A 12,446-nucleotide genomic window follows, 5' to 3' on the forward strand; every position below is an offset into this window, starting at 1 on the left:
CCAGCTTTGGTGATTTAGGCACAGGACCCAGCGTATAGTTATACTCATGGCTACCATTTATTACAACAAGAGGATACAAAACAGAAACAGCAGAGGGAAAAGATGTGTGGGACAAAGTCTGGCGGAAAACAGGGGCAAGCTTCCAGAGTCCTCTCCCAGTGGAGTCGCACAGGACACACACAGTTCCTCCAGGAATAAGTTGTGACCGCACATATGGAATGTTGACCAGGGATGCTCATTGGAGACCCAGGGCCTTTGGTCTTTATTGGGGCTGTTCGCATAGGCACCCTCTGCCTGGCACATACCAAAATTCCTGACCCCCAGAAAGAAAGCAGGTGTGCAGCAAAAACCACAATGCATAAGCAGTTTAGGCACAGAGAACCATTCTTCTCTGGGAAGGATGGGAACCCTCCAAATCTAAGTTTCCAGGTGCCAGCCAAGGGCATTTCTAAAGGTAACAGTCCCAGGCCTGCTGTGTTGCCTTTTCTGCACTGTGTCTAAATTTGCTTTTGCTTTTTTTGCTCTGAATCTATTAGATGTTCAAATTTGTGTCACGTGATTTGAGGTGTTGGCAAGATGAGCCTGGGTCTGCTGTTATTTAGAGAGAAACCCTCCTCTGGATTGATGGGGGTTTTGCTTTCCGGACGTTGTTTTGCTTTGGCCATGCTGCCTGCCTGCAGCTTGTGTTTCTGCCAATAGGGCAAGTTCACCGCTTGCCTCTGTCCTTTTATCAAGGTAATTCTCGTTACCACCACTACCCAGCTATGGTTGTTAGACCTTCCTGTCCTGGCAGCATTTTCTTTTCTTGGTTCCCAGGCATGCTCTGGGGCAGGGCAGTACTGATGCTGCCTGCCTACAGGTCCCACAGGCTCAGACTTGCAGCCCCTTTATGAAGCTTTCCCAGGAAGAGAATGTAGGTGCTATTGTAATTAACTTCCATTTAAAACCTGTCTTATAATTTTTATAAGTGTTCTTAGGAAATCTTGGCTCAGGGATTTGAACCTCTTTGCCTTTGAGTTTTGCTTTTCTGTTACTTTTCCTCTCTGGTTTTCAGCTTTGAATTTTTACTTGCCTAGTTTAAAAAAATCTCACATCATGATGGTAGTTTAGAACTGTTTCTTCCTGTCATCTCTGGGCAGGTTCATTTCAGCTAACCTGTCCCTCTCCTACTCACTGTTGGCCTACAGAAGTTCTAAAGCAGTGGCCCTGCAGGGGTCTTCTCAGACCCTGAGGGGCATGTCAGTTGTGCTGGTGTCCTGTATTATTTATATTTGTGTTATAGGCCATGGTCCTCTTACTTATGGCTTGAACTGAGTACAATGCCTACCTGTAATGTGACCCAATGACCTATTTTTAGCCACACTACCTGTTCCACAGTCCTTGCCAAAGCTGTTGGCAAATTATGATGAAATTGGGATTGACTCGTCACTGAATATAGCTGAACGAAGCTGGCTCCAGGTGAACTTTGAGCAGCTTCACTCAAACTTCACTCACACTTTGAGCAGCAGGGCACTTGGCTAAGTGCCCTCAGGACTTAGCCAAGGTGGGATGGGGCAGGGAGGGGAATTGCCCTCCTAAGTTGGCTGACCACCAAAGACCTACTTTCATGGGAACCATGTCACTAAATAGCCCTTGGAAACTTTTTGCTACAGTTATTCAAGTCTTCCTGTTACTGAGCTAAGGACGCAGAAGAGATGAGCTAAGTGGTCAAGCTACACAGGATATGCTCCAATTTTAAGGAAAAAAGATGGTGGATGGGGAGTAAGCGCTCTGTGAGTGGGCTCTTGAGCACATGGAATACGGCTAGTGCAACTGAGGAACTGAATTTTGAACTTTAGTCCATTTCAGTTAAATACCACATGTGGCTAGTGGCTCCCTGTTGGACAGTACTGTTCAGGGAGGTGATGAGAGTGTGGCCTTCAGAGCCTTGATTCAGATCCCAGCTCTGCTGCCTACCTGTTGTGTGACAGTGCACATACTTCTTATAAGGTGGTTTTGAGAATTTGTCCGTCCACATAAAGGCTTTAGAGCAGTGCCTGGCAAGAGGTATGTGTTTAGTTGATACTGGCTTATTATTACGTTTACTTGGTATTTTGAATGGAATGGTGGCAGAGTTCATATGGAATATGAAACTCTACTATTTTTATTCTTTTATGTTTTCTTTCTTTTTTTGCTCTAGGTTGCTGCAGCAACTGGCCACACGGTAATGTTGGTGGACCAGACAGAGGACATACTAGCAAAATCTAGAAAGGGGATTGAGGAAAGCCTTAGGAAAGTGGCCAAGAAGAAGTTTGCAGAAAACCCCAAGGTAATTTTTGTTTTATATGATTTCAAGACCATTCCTCTGACCATATCACATTTGGTGGCCTTTGCTTCTTTTTCGATTTGTTGTGTAAAGCTCATTTTCCCATAACTTTAGACCAGTATAAGTAACATCATCACTGTACATACTAACTGTAAGAACTGATTACAAAGCAGGAGAAGTAGATAACCATATTGTTGGGTTTTGAGGTGGGGGAGAAGGTTTCTGCAGGTAGTGAACTCATTCTGTCCATTGAGAATTTGGGCTTAAGGAACACCTGTTTTGTTATACTGATGGAAGAGAGTGAAACAGGAAGGTAATTTTTGTACTTGTAAGTTTAAAAGAAAATGATATAATAAACATTGTATTCAGATAGAAAATTTTGATTGCTTAAACAATGTCTTATGCCCTTTTGTAATGTCATTACCAGAGAGGAAAATACAGAATGTTCTCACTTCCCAGCAGCAGAGGGGGTGCAAGAACCTGAGGAACCCTAGAAGGCTGGAAATTGGTTCACTGACTCGTTTTCTTTGGACCTTCACATTTAATTAGAAATACTGTGGAAGTCACCAAGTGAATTTTTGTTTACGTTTGTCATCTTGTTAAAGTTGCTTAAGATTGGTTCCCTTGGGGCTTGGATGGAATTTCACTTTCATACACAGGCAGAGAAGAGTGCAGGTAGGGATTTTGTTCTGTTTGTCACCTCAGGTGTCCATAGTGTATGTCTAGTTGCCTTTTCAAAAAAATTGTTTATTTATTTATTTATTTAAAAAAAATTTTTTTTTAAACGTTTATTCATTACTGAGAGATAGAGACAGAGCCTGAGCAGGGGAGGAGCAGAGATAAGGGAAGACACAGAATCCGAAGCAGGCTCCAGGCTCTGAGCTGTCAGCACAGAGCCCGACGAGGGGCTCGAACTCACAAACTGTGAGATCATGACCTGAGCCGAAGTCAGACGCTTAACCAACTGAGCCACCCAGGCACCCCTCAAAAAATTTTTTTAAAGTTTATTTATTTTGAGAGAGAGAGAGTGAGCATGAGCATGAGCAGGGAAGGGGCAGAGAGAGAGGGAGAGAGAAAAATCCCGATCAGGGTCCACGCTGCCAGCACAGAGCCCGACATCAGACTCATGAACTGTGAGATCATGACCTGAGGCGAAATCAAGAGTCAGATGTTCAACTAAGTGAGCCACTCCAGCGCCCCACCTTTTGAAATTCTTTATTATAAAATATGTGTCAGATAAAATTTGCCATTTTAGCTATTTTTAAGGGTAGAATTTGGTGACTTTAATTACATTCACACTATTGTGCAGCCATCACAACTCTTTACAAAACTTTCATCTTTCCAAAGAGAAACTCTATACCCATTAATAATAACTCCTCATTCCCTCCTTCTCCCATCTCCCAGTAACCACTAATTTGCTTTCTGTCTCTCTGAATTTGCCTGTTCTAGGGACCTCCAGTAAGTGGAATCATATGCTTTTTGTCCTTTTTTGACTTGATTTATTTCATCTGTCTTCAAGATTCATCCAGGTTGTAGCATGTGTCTGACCTCCACTCTTTATCATGCTTGAATAATACTCCATTGTATGTCTATATACCACATATTGTTTATCCATTCCTGTCAGTGACCCTTGGGTTGTTCTCACCTTTGGACCATTGTGATGAATAATGCTGCAGTGAACATTGATATACTATCTGTTCAGGTCCTTCTTTAATTCATTCATATATGTACCAGAAGTAGAATATCTGGGTCATATGACAGTCCTGTGTTTGGCTTTTTAAGGAACCACCAAACTGTTTTCTATGGTGGCTAAACCATTTTACATTCCTACAAGCAGTGTATGAAGGTTCCAGTTTCTCCACATCCTGGCCAACGCTTGCTTTTTATTTTTTTCATAATAGCCATCATGGGAGGTGTGAAGTGGTATCTCACTGTGGTTTTGGTTTGCATTTTCTTTTTCTTTTTTAAGTTTATGTATTTGAGAGAAAGAGAGAGAGCATGAGCAGTGGAGGAACAGAGGGAGAGAAAGAGAGAATCCCAAGTAAGCTCCATACTGTCAGTACGGAGCCCAATGCAGGGCTTGAATTCATGAACCGCAAGACTATGACCCGAGCCGAGATCAGAGTCAGATGCTTAACTGACTCAGATACCCAGATGCCCCGCTTTGCATTTTCTTAATATGTAGTCACCTTTTAAAAATCAGAGGGGCAGGAGTGGAGATAATTTTTACTTTCTCCCTGAAGAAATCCAAGCAATAAGTATCACAGGCAGATTAACAACTGTCATCTGTCTCCCAAATTCTTTTTTTTTTTTAAGTTTATTTATCTATTTTGAGAGAGAGAGAGAGAGAGAGAGTGAGCAGGGGAGGGGCGGAGAGAGAGGGAGAGAGAGAATCCAAAGCAGACTCTGCGCTGTCAGTGTGGAGCCCAGTGAGGGGCTGGAACTCACTAACCGTGAGATCATGACTGGAGCTGAAACCAAGAGTCAGATGCTTAACTGACGGAGCCACCCAGGCACCCCTGTCCCCCATATTCTTAATGATAGGGGGACCTGAGATAGGGCATATTGTGATGAGGGTGATGAGGGTCCAGATGGGGCCAGGGGCGGGGGGGTGTTGCTAAGAGCCCTGGAAGTTGGAGTCAAGGACAGAGTGAGTCTGAACCCAGGTCATCTGCATTCTTCATTTGTTTATTCTGTACACATCTGCTGCTTGTCTCCTTTGAGCAGAGGCTCTGGGCCCTGCTTGAAGGATTAAAAAAAAAAAAAAAAAAAAAAAAGTGGGTGGTGTGCTCCAGATGCACAGCTCCAGATGAGTGACTCCTTGGGAGTCTGGTGTCTTGGTGTTTCTCATCTGTGCCTGGGATGTGCTTGGAGGAGGGACGAGTCAGCTTCAGCTTGCCTCATTGACACACTGCATGCACTTTGCTCTGCACAGACCAGCACATCAGCCACTTGCTACAGACGGCTGTGGAGAGCTCAACATGGGGCTGGTCCAAGTCGAGTCACATGCTGCATGTGAAGACAGACACCAGATTTCAAAGACTTAATAGGAAGGACGAATGTAAAATGTCACACTGCTTTTTTTTTTTTTTTTTTTTTTTTTTTTAATTTTATGTATTTTGAGAGAGAGCAAGGGAGGGGCAGAGAGAGAGGCAGACAGAGAGAATCCCAAGCAAGCTCCGCACCAGCAGCGTAGAGCCCGATGTGGAGCCATCAAGCGATGGCTTGATGGCGGGGCTCAAACTCATGAACCGTGAGATCATGACCTGAGCTGAAATCAAGAGTCAGACACTTAACCAACTGAGCCACCCAGGCGCCCCAAACATCTCATTGCTTTTTATATTGATTACATGTTCAAATGATAGTATCTTAGATGGATTGGGTTAGATAAAACTAATTTTACCTGTTCAGTTTTTAAAATGCAGCCAATAGAAAATTTAAAATCACTTTTTATCTCACAGCATATTTCTGTGGAAAAGCTCTGATAGTTGTTTTGTTCCATGATGGTTTTGGATGGCTTTGCTGATTATGACCACGTTGCTGAATGTGTTCCCAGGCTGACAATGCCCCATGGACAAATTACATCCTGAAATAAAATGGCACTTGTTAGAGGTGCTGTCTTCTTCCTTTTTTTTTTTTTTTTTACAAAGGATTTCTCTGTATTATTTCTCAGGTATGCATGAGTCTACATTTAGCTCAGGAAATTTCTCAATTAAAAATGTCATGGGGGAGACAAAAACAATATAAGCAGACCATTTAAAACTAAGAGATAAAAGAGCCAAATGAAATGTGCAAGCTTTGACTACATCTTGAGAGACAACTGGGGAAGTTCGAGAATGTACTATTTTCCAACTGTTTCAATGAGACTATGCTATGTAAACAAATGTTCTTATTTTTGGAAGATGCGTGTGTACTTATTCTGGTGAAGTGACATGATGTTAGCAATTTACTTTCTAAAGATTTAGCAAGAAAACAAGGGTGTGTAAAGAAAGATAAAACAAATGAGCAAATGTGGCAAAATTTTAACAATTATTAAATCTAGGTTGATCTACGTTACAGTTGCTACTATTACACTAGTCTTTCAACATTTTTACATTTGATAGTTTCCAAATAAAAAGCTCCCAGAGCTCGCTCATTCATGTGGTCTTTTCTTTGTCCCCCATCTCCACCAGTAGAAATCCATCCATCCTATAAAGGATATGTCCACACCCAACTTTACCCACAATACTTTCCTAGATTCTTTAACTCCTGTGCCTACACATGACTTCTGACTAGATTATGAGCCTCTAGAAAGCAGGTACTATGTTTTATTCATTTTCTCATTTTTTTGTCCTCTCACAGATCTAGCAATTTGATGGAAATCACATCATCTATCACAATCCAAGCTTTATGTGGGCCAGAGGTCTCAAGTGCTGACTAGTCTACTAGCTATATCACAATCCCTGGGGCATCTTTTTCTAAAAAACAGTTTTCCAGGTACCACCTCAGACCTACTGAATCTGAATCTCTGGAGATGGGCCTAGGAGTCTATGTTTTGTTCTGCTCTTGGGGAGTGGAGAGAGGCCGATACTAATTACTGAATATATTTAGAGGTGCTGTCTTCTGCCCTGAGGTATGTCTGTGGAAATCTGGAGTCACAGATGAGACAAAGGTGGGACTGCAAGCTTTCTGCAAGTGGAGGCTGTGTCTGGCATGTTTTTGCAACACCAGTTGCTGGTTTGTGATGGGCAATTATTACTTGAAGAAGGATTGCTAAGTTTGGCTTTCTTACCCTCTCTTGCCCTCGCTCAGCTCTTCTCTGCCTTCTCTTAAAAAAAAATTTTTTTTAATGTTTATTTAATTTTGAGAGAGATGCACACGGAGTGCCAGCAGGAGAAGGACAGAGAGAGAGGGAGACACAGAATCTGAAGCAGGCTCCAGGCTCTGAGCCATCAGCACAGAGCCTGATGGGGAGCTTGAACTCACAAACCGTGAGATCATGACCTGAGCCAAAGTCAGACACTTAATCGACTGAGCCACCCAGGCGCCCTGTCTGCCTTCTCCTAGAGATGAATAGTCAGGGGCACCTGGGTGGCTCAGTCGGTTAAGCATCTGACTTCGGCTCAGGTCATGATCTCACGGTTGGTGAGTTGACCCCTGCATTGGATGATCACGAGCCCCACTTCTCGCTGTCTCTCTTTCTCTCTCTCTCTCTGCCCCTCCTGGGATATTCTGTCTCTCTGCCCCTCTTTCACTTGTGCCTTTCTCTCTTCAGGGTGGGAAAAAAAAAAAAAAAAAAGAATAGTCAGCATCACCTCTCAGACTAATGAATGTCGCTGAGCTAAGCTCTTACTCTTTTCCAGGCTCCCTGGAAGCCTGTTCCTGGAACAGTGCATGGCAGTCTGCTCACTTACTGAACAGATAGAGAGCAGGCCAATGCAGGTGCTGCAGGTGGACCATTTAGTAACTGGAGCAGAGCTGACAAAGAGTGTGAAGGATTATGACCTGTACACAACAGTGATAGCTGACCAGCAGCTGGGACGTTCCCAAGCTGACTCTTGCCCTGGTGTCTAGAAGCATACTGAGATGCCATCGTCCCTAAACGGAAAAGTAGGGAGTTTTATTTCTTAGAATTCAGGACACATTCCAGTTGCCTCTGGGGCGTGTTTGCCTGTCCTCGCCCTCCTCTCTCCTGCCTCAGCAAATCACAGCATTTTCTGGTGAGTCTGGTGAATACTCTCTTCTCCTTTCTTCCACTGTGTCAGGCGGGTGATGAATTTGTGGAGAAGACCCTGAACAGCATATCAACCAGCACGGATGCAGCATCTGTGGTCCACAGCACAGACCTGGTGGTGGAGGCCATCGTGGAAAACCTGAAGGTGAAGAACGAGCTCTTCAAGAGGCTGGACAAGTTTGCCTCTGAGTATGTGACCCTTGGGCATTCTTGTTGGTTTAAGGGCTCCCTTCTCTGGCTTGGGCTTTTCTCCCAGGAGGGAGTCTTTTGACACTAAGCCCACTTCTCTTTTTAATATCACATAGCTGTTTCCAGAAGACCTGACACCGTTTCCCCTGTTCTCTATCCTCTCTGTCTGCTTCCCAAGGCTTGAGCTGCCTCCATCTGATCCTTGTCCCAAAATGAGGGTGGAATTTCCCACAGGAAAGTGGAGGGTCCATTCAGAGACAGTCCTCTGCCTGGGCCCTCCCAGGCCAGAGGACGAAGAGCTTGGGCATGTCCTCAGATGTCTGCTGAGGAAACTCACAGTAGTTTCGTGACAAAATTACTTTTTTTGAGGACAACCTTCAGAATGGTGTAGTGTTTTGTTTTGTTTTTTAATGTTTATTTTTGAGGGAGACAACATGAACAGGGGAGGAGCAGAGAGATAGGGAGACACAGAATCAGAAGCAGGCTCCAGGCTCTGAGCTGGCAGCACAGAGCCCGACGTGGGGCTCAAACCCACAAACTGCGAGATCATGACCTGAGCCGAAGTCGGACGCTTAACCGACTGAGCCACCAAGGTGCCCCAGAATGGTGTAGTTGAAGGGAATGCCTCTCTGTCTACACAAAGTTCCCTGGGCTCTCCTGTTGTGAGCTTTATCTGGATTAAGTCAAAACACTTGGGAGCATTACGGGAGCATTGAGTTCTTCCCAGGCTTCCTGGCAAAGGGTGGGAGAGGCGAGTCATCCCCACGTAGGTGAGGTATACGGGCGCCTGGGGCTCAGAACTGGCGGTCTGAACGAGTGTCAGCAAGCTTTTGCGCGTGTGCAGCTCTCGTTCTCAGAATTTGGGACCTTCAGTTGTATTTGACTTTTGGCTTTTGGCAGTTGTGACACCTGGCTGATTTATTCACACTCTCCTTGGGGCTTGCTTAGCCACACTTCACCTTTCCTGGTTAGAACTGAAAGTCAGAATAAGATTATATGACAAAAGCAATTCTTAGGCTGCCAGCGAGCAGCAGTTACAGAGAAATGCTGGCATCCCAGCCTGCTGGAACGTGAGCCCTCTTAACTGTATGGCCTGGTATCCGGAGAAGCCCTGCTTTTGACAAAGAGGAGACACCTGTCTTTCTGTCACCTTTGTGTCACTCTGCTGATCAGTGTGCTCTTTCTCTTCACATTGACATTTAGGGTCTGCAAAAACAGAAAATTCTTTGGTCCAGGTATTGTCTCCCAAGTGAGCAGGGAGCCCTCTAAGATAGTAAACCACCTCCCACCCCAGGAAAGGTGTAGTCTAGAAGTTCAGCCTTTATTGAAATGATGGTCATTCTTTCGTGACAGTGACGGGTCTGACTGCCCTCTCGTGTCAGTGTGAGTAATGGAGGGACTGTTAGGGGAAAGGTAGGTGGCCTGGGGCCGTGTCTATCGCCTCCCCCCCCCCCCCCCCCCCCCCCCCCCCCCCCGCCTTTCCTCTCTGACCTTGGACGGTCATGAAGTCTTTCTGGCCCTCAGTTTTTATCATCTGTGATTGGAATGGGGGGTTAGGGGTAAACAGTTCCCAGACCTTCCCAGTTCTAACCCTCTTAAGACTAGTTTCCCTAGTAATCTGCAAAATAGGGGTCATGGTACCTATTGCACAGGGTTGTTGAGCATATTAATTAATTGGACTCACATTTCCTGAGTGCCTGCTGTGTGTCAGGCACTGTACCAGGCTCTTTCACTTAGGTTGATGTAAAACAGATGTGGCATGTGACAGGGCACACCCGAGTAGGCATGCCATGGATGTGACTCTGCTTCTGGACACCAGCTGTCCTTCTCTACACTCTTGTTTTCATTTTAGACCACCTTTATTGAATACCTCCTAAGCTTTGTTTTTGTTTTTTTAGGCAGCTTGATTGAGATATACTTTCCTGTTAAGTTTTAGTTAATCCTGTAGCAGGAGTTTAGAATATGTTCTAGCATCAGGGTTCCAGGTGGAAGCCCTGATGCAGCCTGGAAAAGAACATCACTTCCCTAACTGCAGTACAAAAAGTACCGATGAAAAGTTTGGCCAGAGCCCACGGTCGGTCCCAGCTGAGTCCTGTCTTTCCACTTCCAACAAAGTATGAACTCTCCAGTCCACCTCAGCACCCCTCACCCCCTCTTGCGTTCTCCATACTAAGGCTTGGAGGCGTTGCTAATGATCATCATGTTTGCTACTGATTTTCTGTTAGTACATTTAAGAGAAAAGTAGTTTTTTGGGTACCTGAGTGTTAGGGAAAAACCAAAGACTGTCCAAGAGTCAAGTGTTTCAGGGAAAATGGTGAGGGTGTACTTTTTTGTGGAAGATAAGGCAACCCTGTATGTTTAATCTGTCCACACACAGTATTTGTGTGGAAGGAGGGCAGTGTGAGAGCTGATAGGAGCAGAGCTGGCCCAGTCCTACTGGGAGAGGTGTGTGAGGAAGAGGTGTCTTCCCCTTCTGGTCAAATACATGCTGGGAGAGCCTTGGATGGGAGACACTCGGGATTGGGCTCCTTTAATGAAATGTGCCCTACAGTATGCCTTCATTTCTCCCTTTTGCAGACAAGTTGCCCTTCAAGTCGTGCTATAAACAGGCTCCGCGTTATGAGGATAACAGCCCCTGCTAGCACAGCCTTGGATTGCGGTGGCCCTGCTGCTGTGGTTCCTGGTGTGCAGCCTAACAGTGCTGCAGTGCAACCACACTCATGTTTCTTCTCCTGTCCCCTCCTCTCCCATTCACCTCTGATTTCAAGCAGATTTAGTTTTCCTTTTGGGTAGGCTACACTGCCCACCCCACCCCCCGCACCCCCACCCCAGTCTGGTCAGTAAGGGACCCCTCTCCTTCATGCACTGACCAGGCCATTATGGTTCTAAATAGTATTAGGCGGTTTTACGTATGTTTACCCACAAGGTGGTGCTGTAGGAAAGCCTAGAAGTCTTTGTTTGAAGATTTGTCTGGAATACCTTTGGCACCCCACTTTACTGTGGTCTTTAAAAACTGAATTTGGTTTAAATAAATATGGATTCTTAAAAATTAATATTATACAACACACAAAAAAGATGGTACTGCTGTTTGAGGAGATTTTATAAGCACAATACTTAGAACTATGTTTACAATGTACATGTTTCCTTCCTTCCCCAGACCTACCCGTGTAACTTTAAAACATTTTTTGGACCATGTTGGTTTTCTTCTGTTTGCATTTTAATTCCCTTTAAGTGGAAAATTAAAGCTTTTAACTTGAGGGGAAAAGATCTTAGTTAATGTTTCTCATCTGTTTCATCTGATGTTTCTCATTGAGGATTCAGGTGTTTCTTTACAATTTTTTTGTTTATTTTGAGAGTCTGTGATGCATCCTTTCTTTCATTAGTCTGTGCTCATTTAGGTTTCATTTTGTGACTGAGGTTAAGTAGTAGCCTCCTTTTTTCCTGCATATCATGAAAATTAACTAGTGAAAGTAGAGAAATGTTTCTCCCTAAAATTAATGAAAGATTGGTAAAGACTAGATATACCTTTGGAACAGGTAGCTTTTAAATTACCTAATTTAAAATTTCAGAATTTGAATGAAACTGGTCACTTGATTTCAGCTTCCTGGATAAAGATCTCCCTGACTTCCTCCAGGGATCAGGACGATAGATCGGGACAGCAGGCAGTCGCCTTGTGCAGTCGCACCCAGAGCAGTCCTCTTTGTTTCCAGAGATGGGACTCATTCCGACACTCCGCCATCTTTCTCTCCACAGACACACAATCTTTGCCAGCAACACTTCCTCTCTGCACATCACAGACATAGCCAATGCCACCACAAGACAGGACCGATTCGCCGGGCTCCATTTCTTCAACCCAGTGCCCATGATGAAGCTTGTGGAGGTCAGTGGGCTCACGCGTGTCTGCTGGCTCTGCCGGCTCTCCCAGCCCTGCTCTCTGCCTCATACCCTGGCTGCTACCGGGGATTGCTCTGGGTGGATATGAATGGGAGGGCGGAAGATGGTCTTTGTGCTTGAGTTTCTCTGGCCGCAGTCTGTCCTTCCAGAGCCAGAAGAGGAAAGAGCACCTAATATCTAGGAAGGCTGTTGTGCTTTGTTCCTTTGCAGCCCGGTGTTCTGACCAGTGATGGCCAGAAGGGCTGCTAGCTTTGTGAAGTGTCATGTACTTACTTGCGCCATATTTGATGGGTAGTGCAGAGAGAGGCATCTGGCTGGGAAGACAGCACCAAAGACCACTCACTG

At 44.9% G+C, this 12,446-nt stretch overlaps 1 protein-coding gene across 1 annotated transcript in view; it reads left to right on the forward strand.

Moving 5' to 3' along the window:
• Window positions 1-12,446, forward strand: part of HADH (hydroxyacyl-CoA dehydrogenase) — a 50,359-nt gene that overhangs the window by 23,304 nt on the left and 14,609 nt on the right. Inside the window, exons 2-4 of the mRNA XM_060654476.3 lie at window positions 2,180-2,308; window positions 8,050-8,207; window positions 11,961-12,087. Coding sequence (XP_060510459.1) covers window positions 2,180-2,308; window positions 8,050-8,207; window positions 11,961-12,087 — 414 coding nt within the window. The remainder of the gene's footprint in view (window positions 1-2,179; window positions 2,309-8,049; window positions 8,208-11,960; window positions 12,088-12,446) is intronic.

This window comes from Panthera onca, chromosome B1 (genome assembly GCF_046562875.1).
Source record: "Panthera onca isolate mPanOnc1 chromosome B1, mPanOnc1 haplotype 2, whole genome shotgun sequence".
Taxonomy (NCBI): domain Eukaryota; kingdom Metazoa; phylum Chordata; class Mammalia; order Carnivora; family Felidae; genus Panthera; species Panthera onca.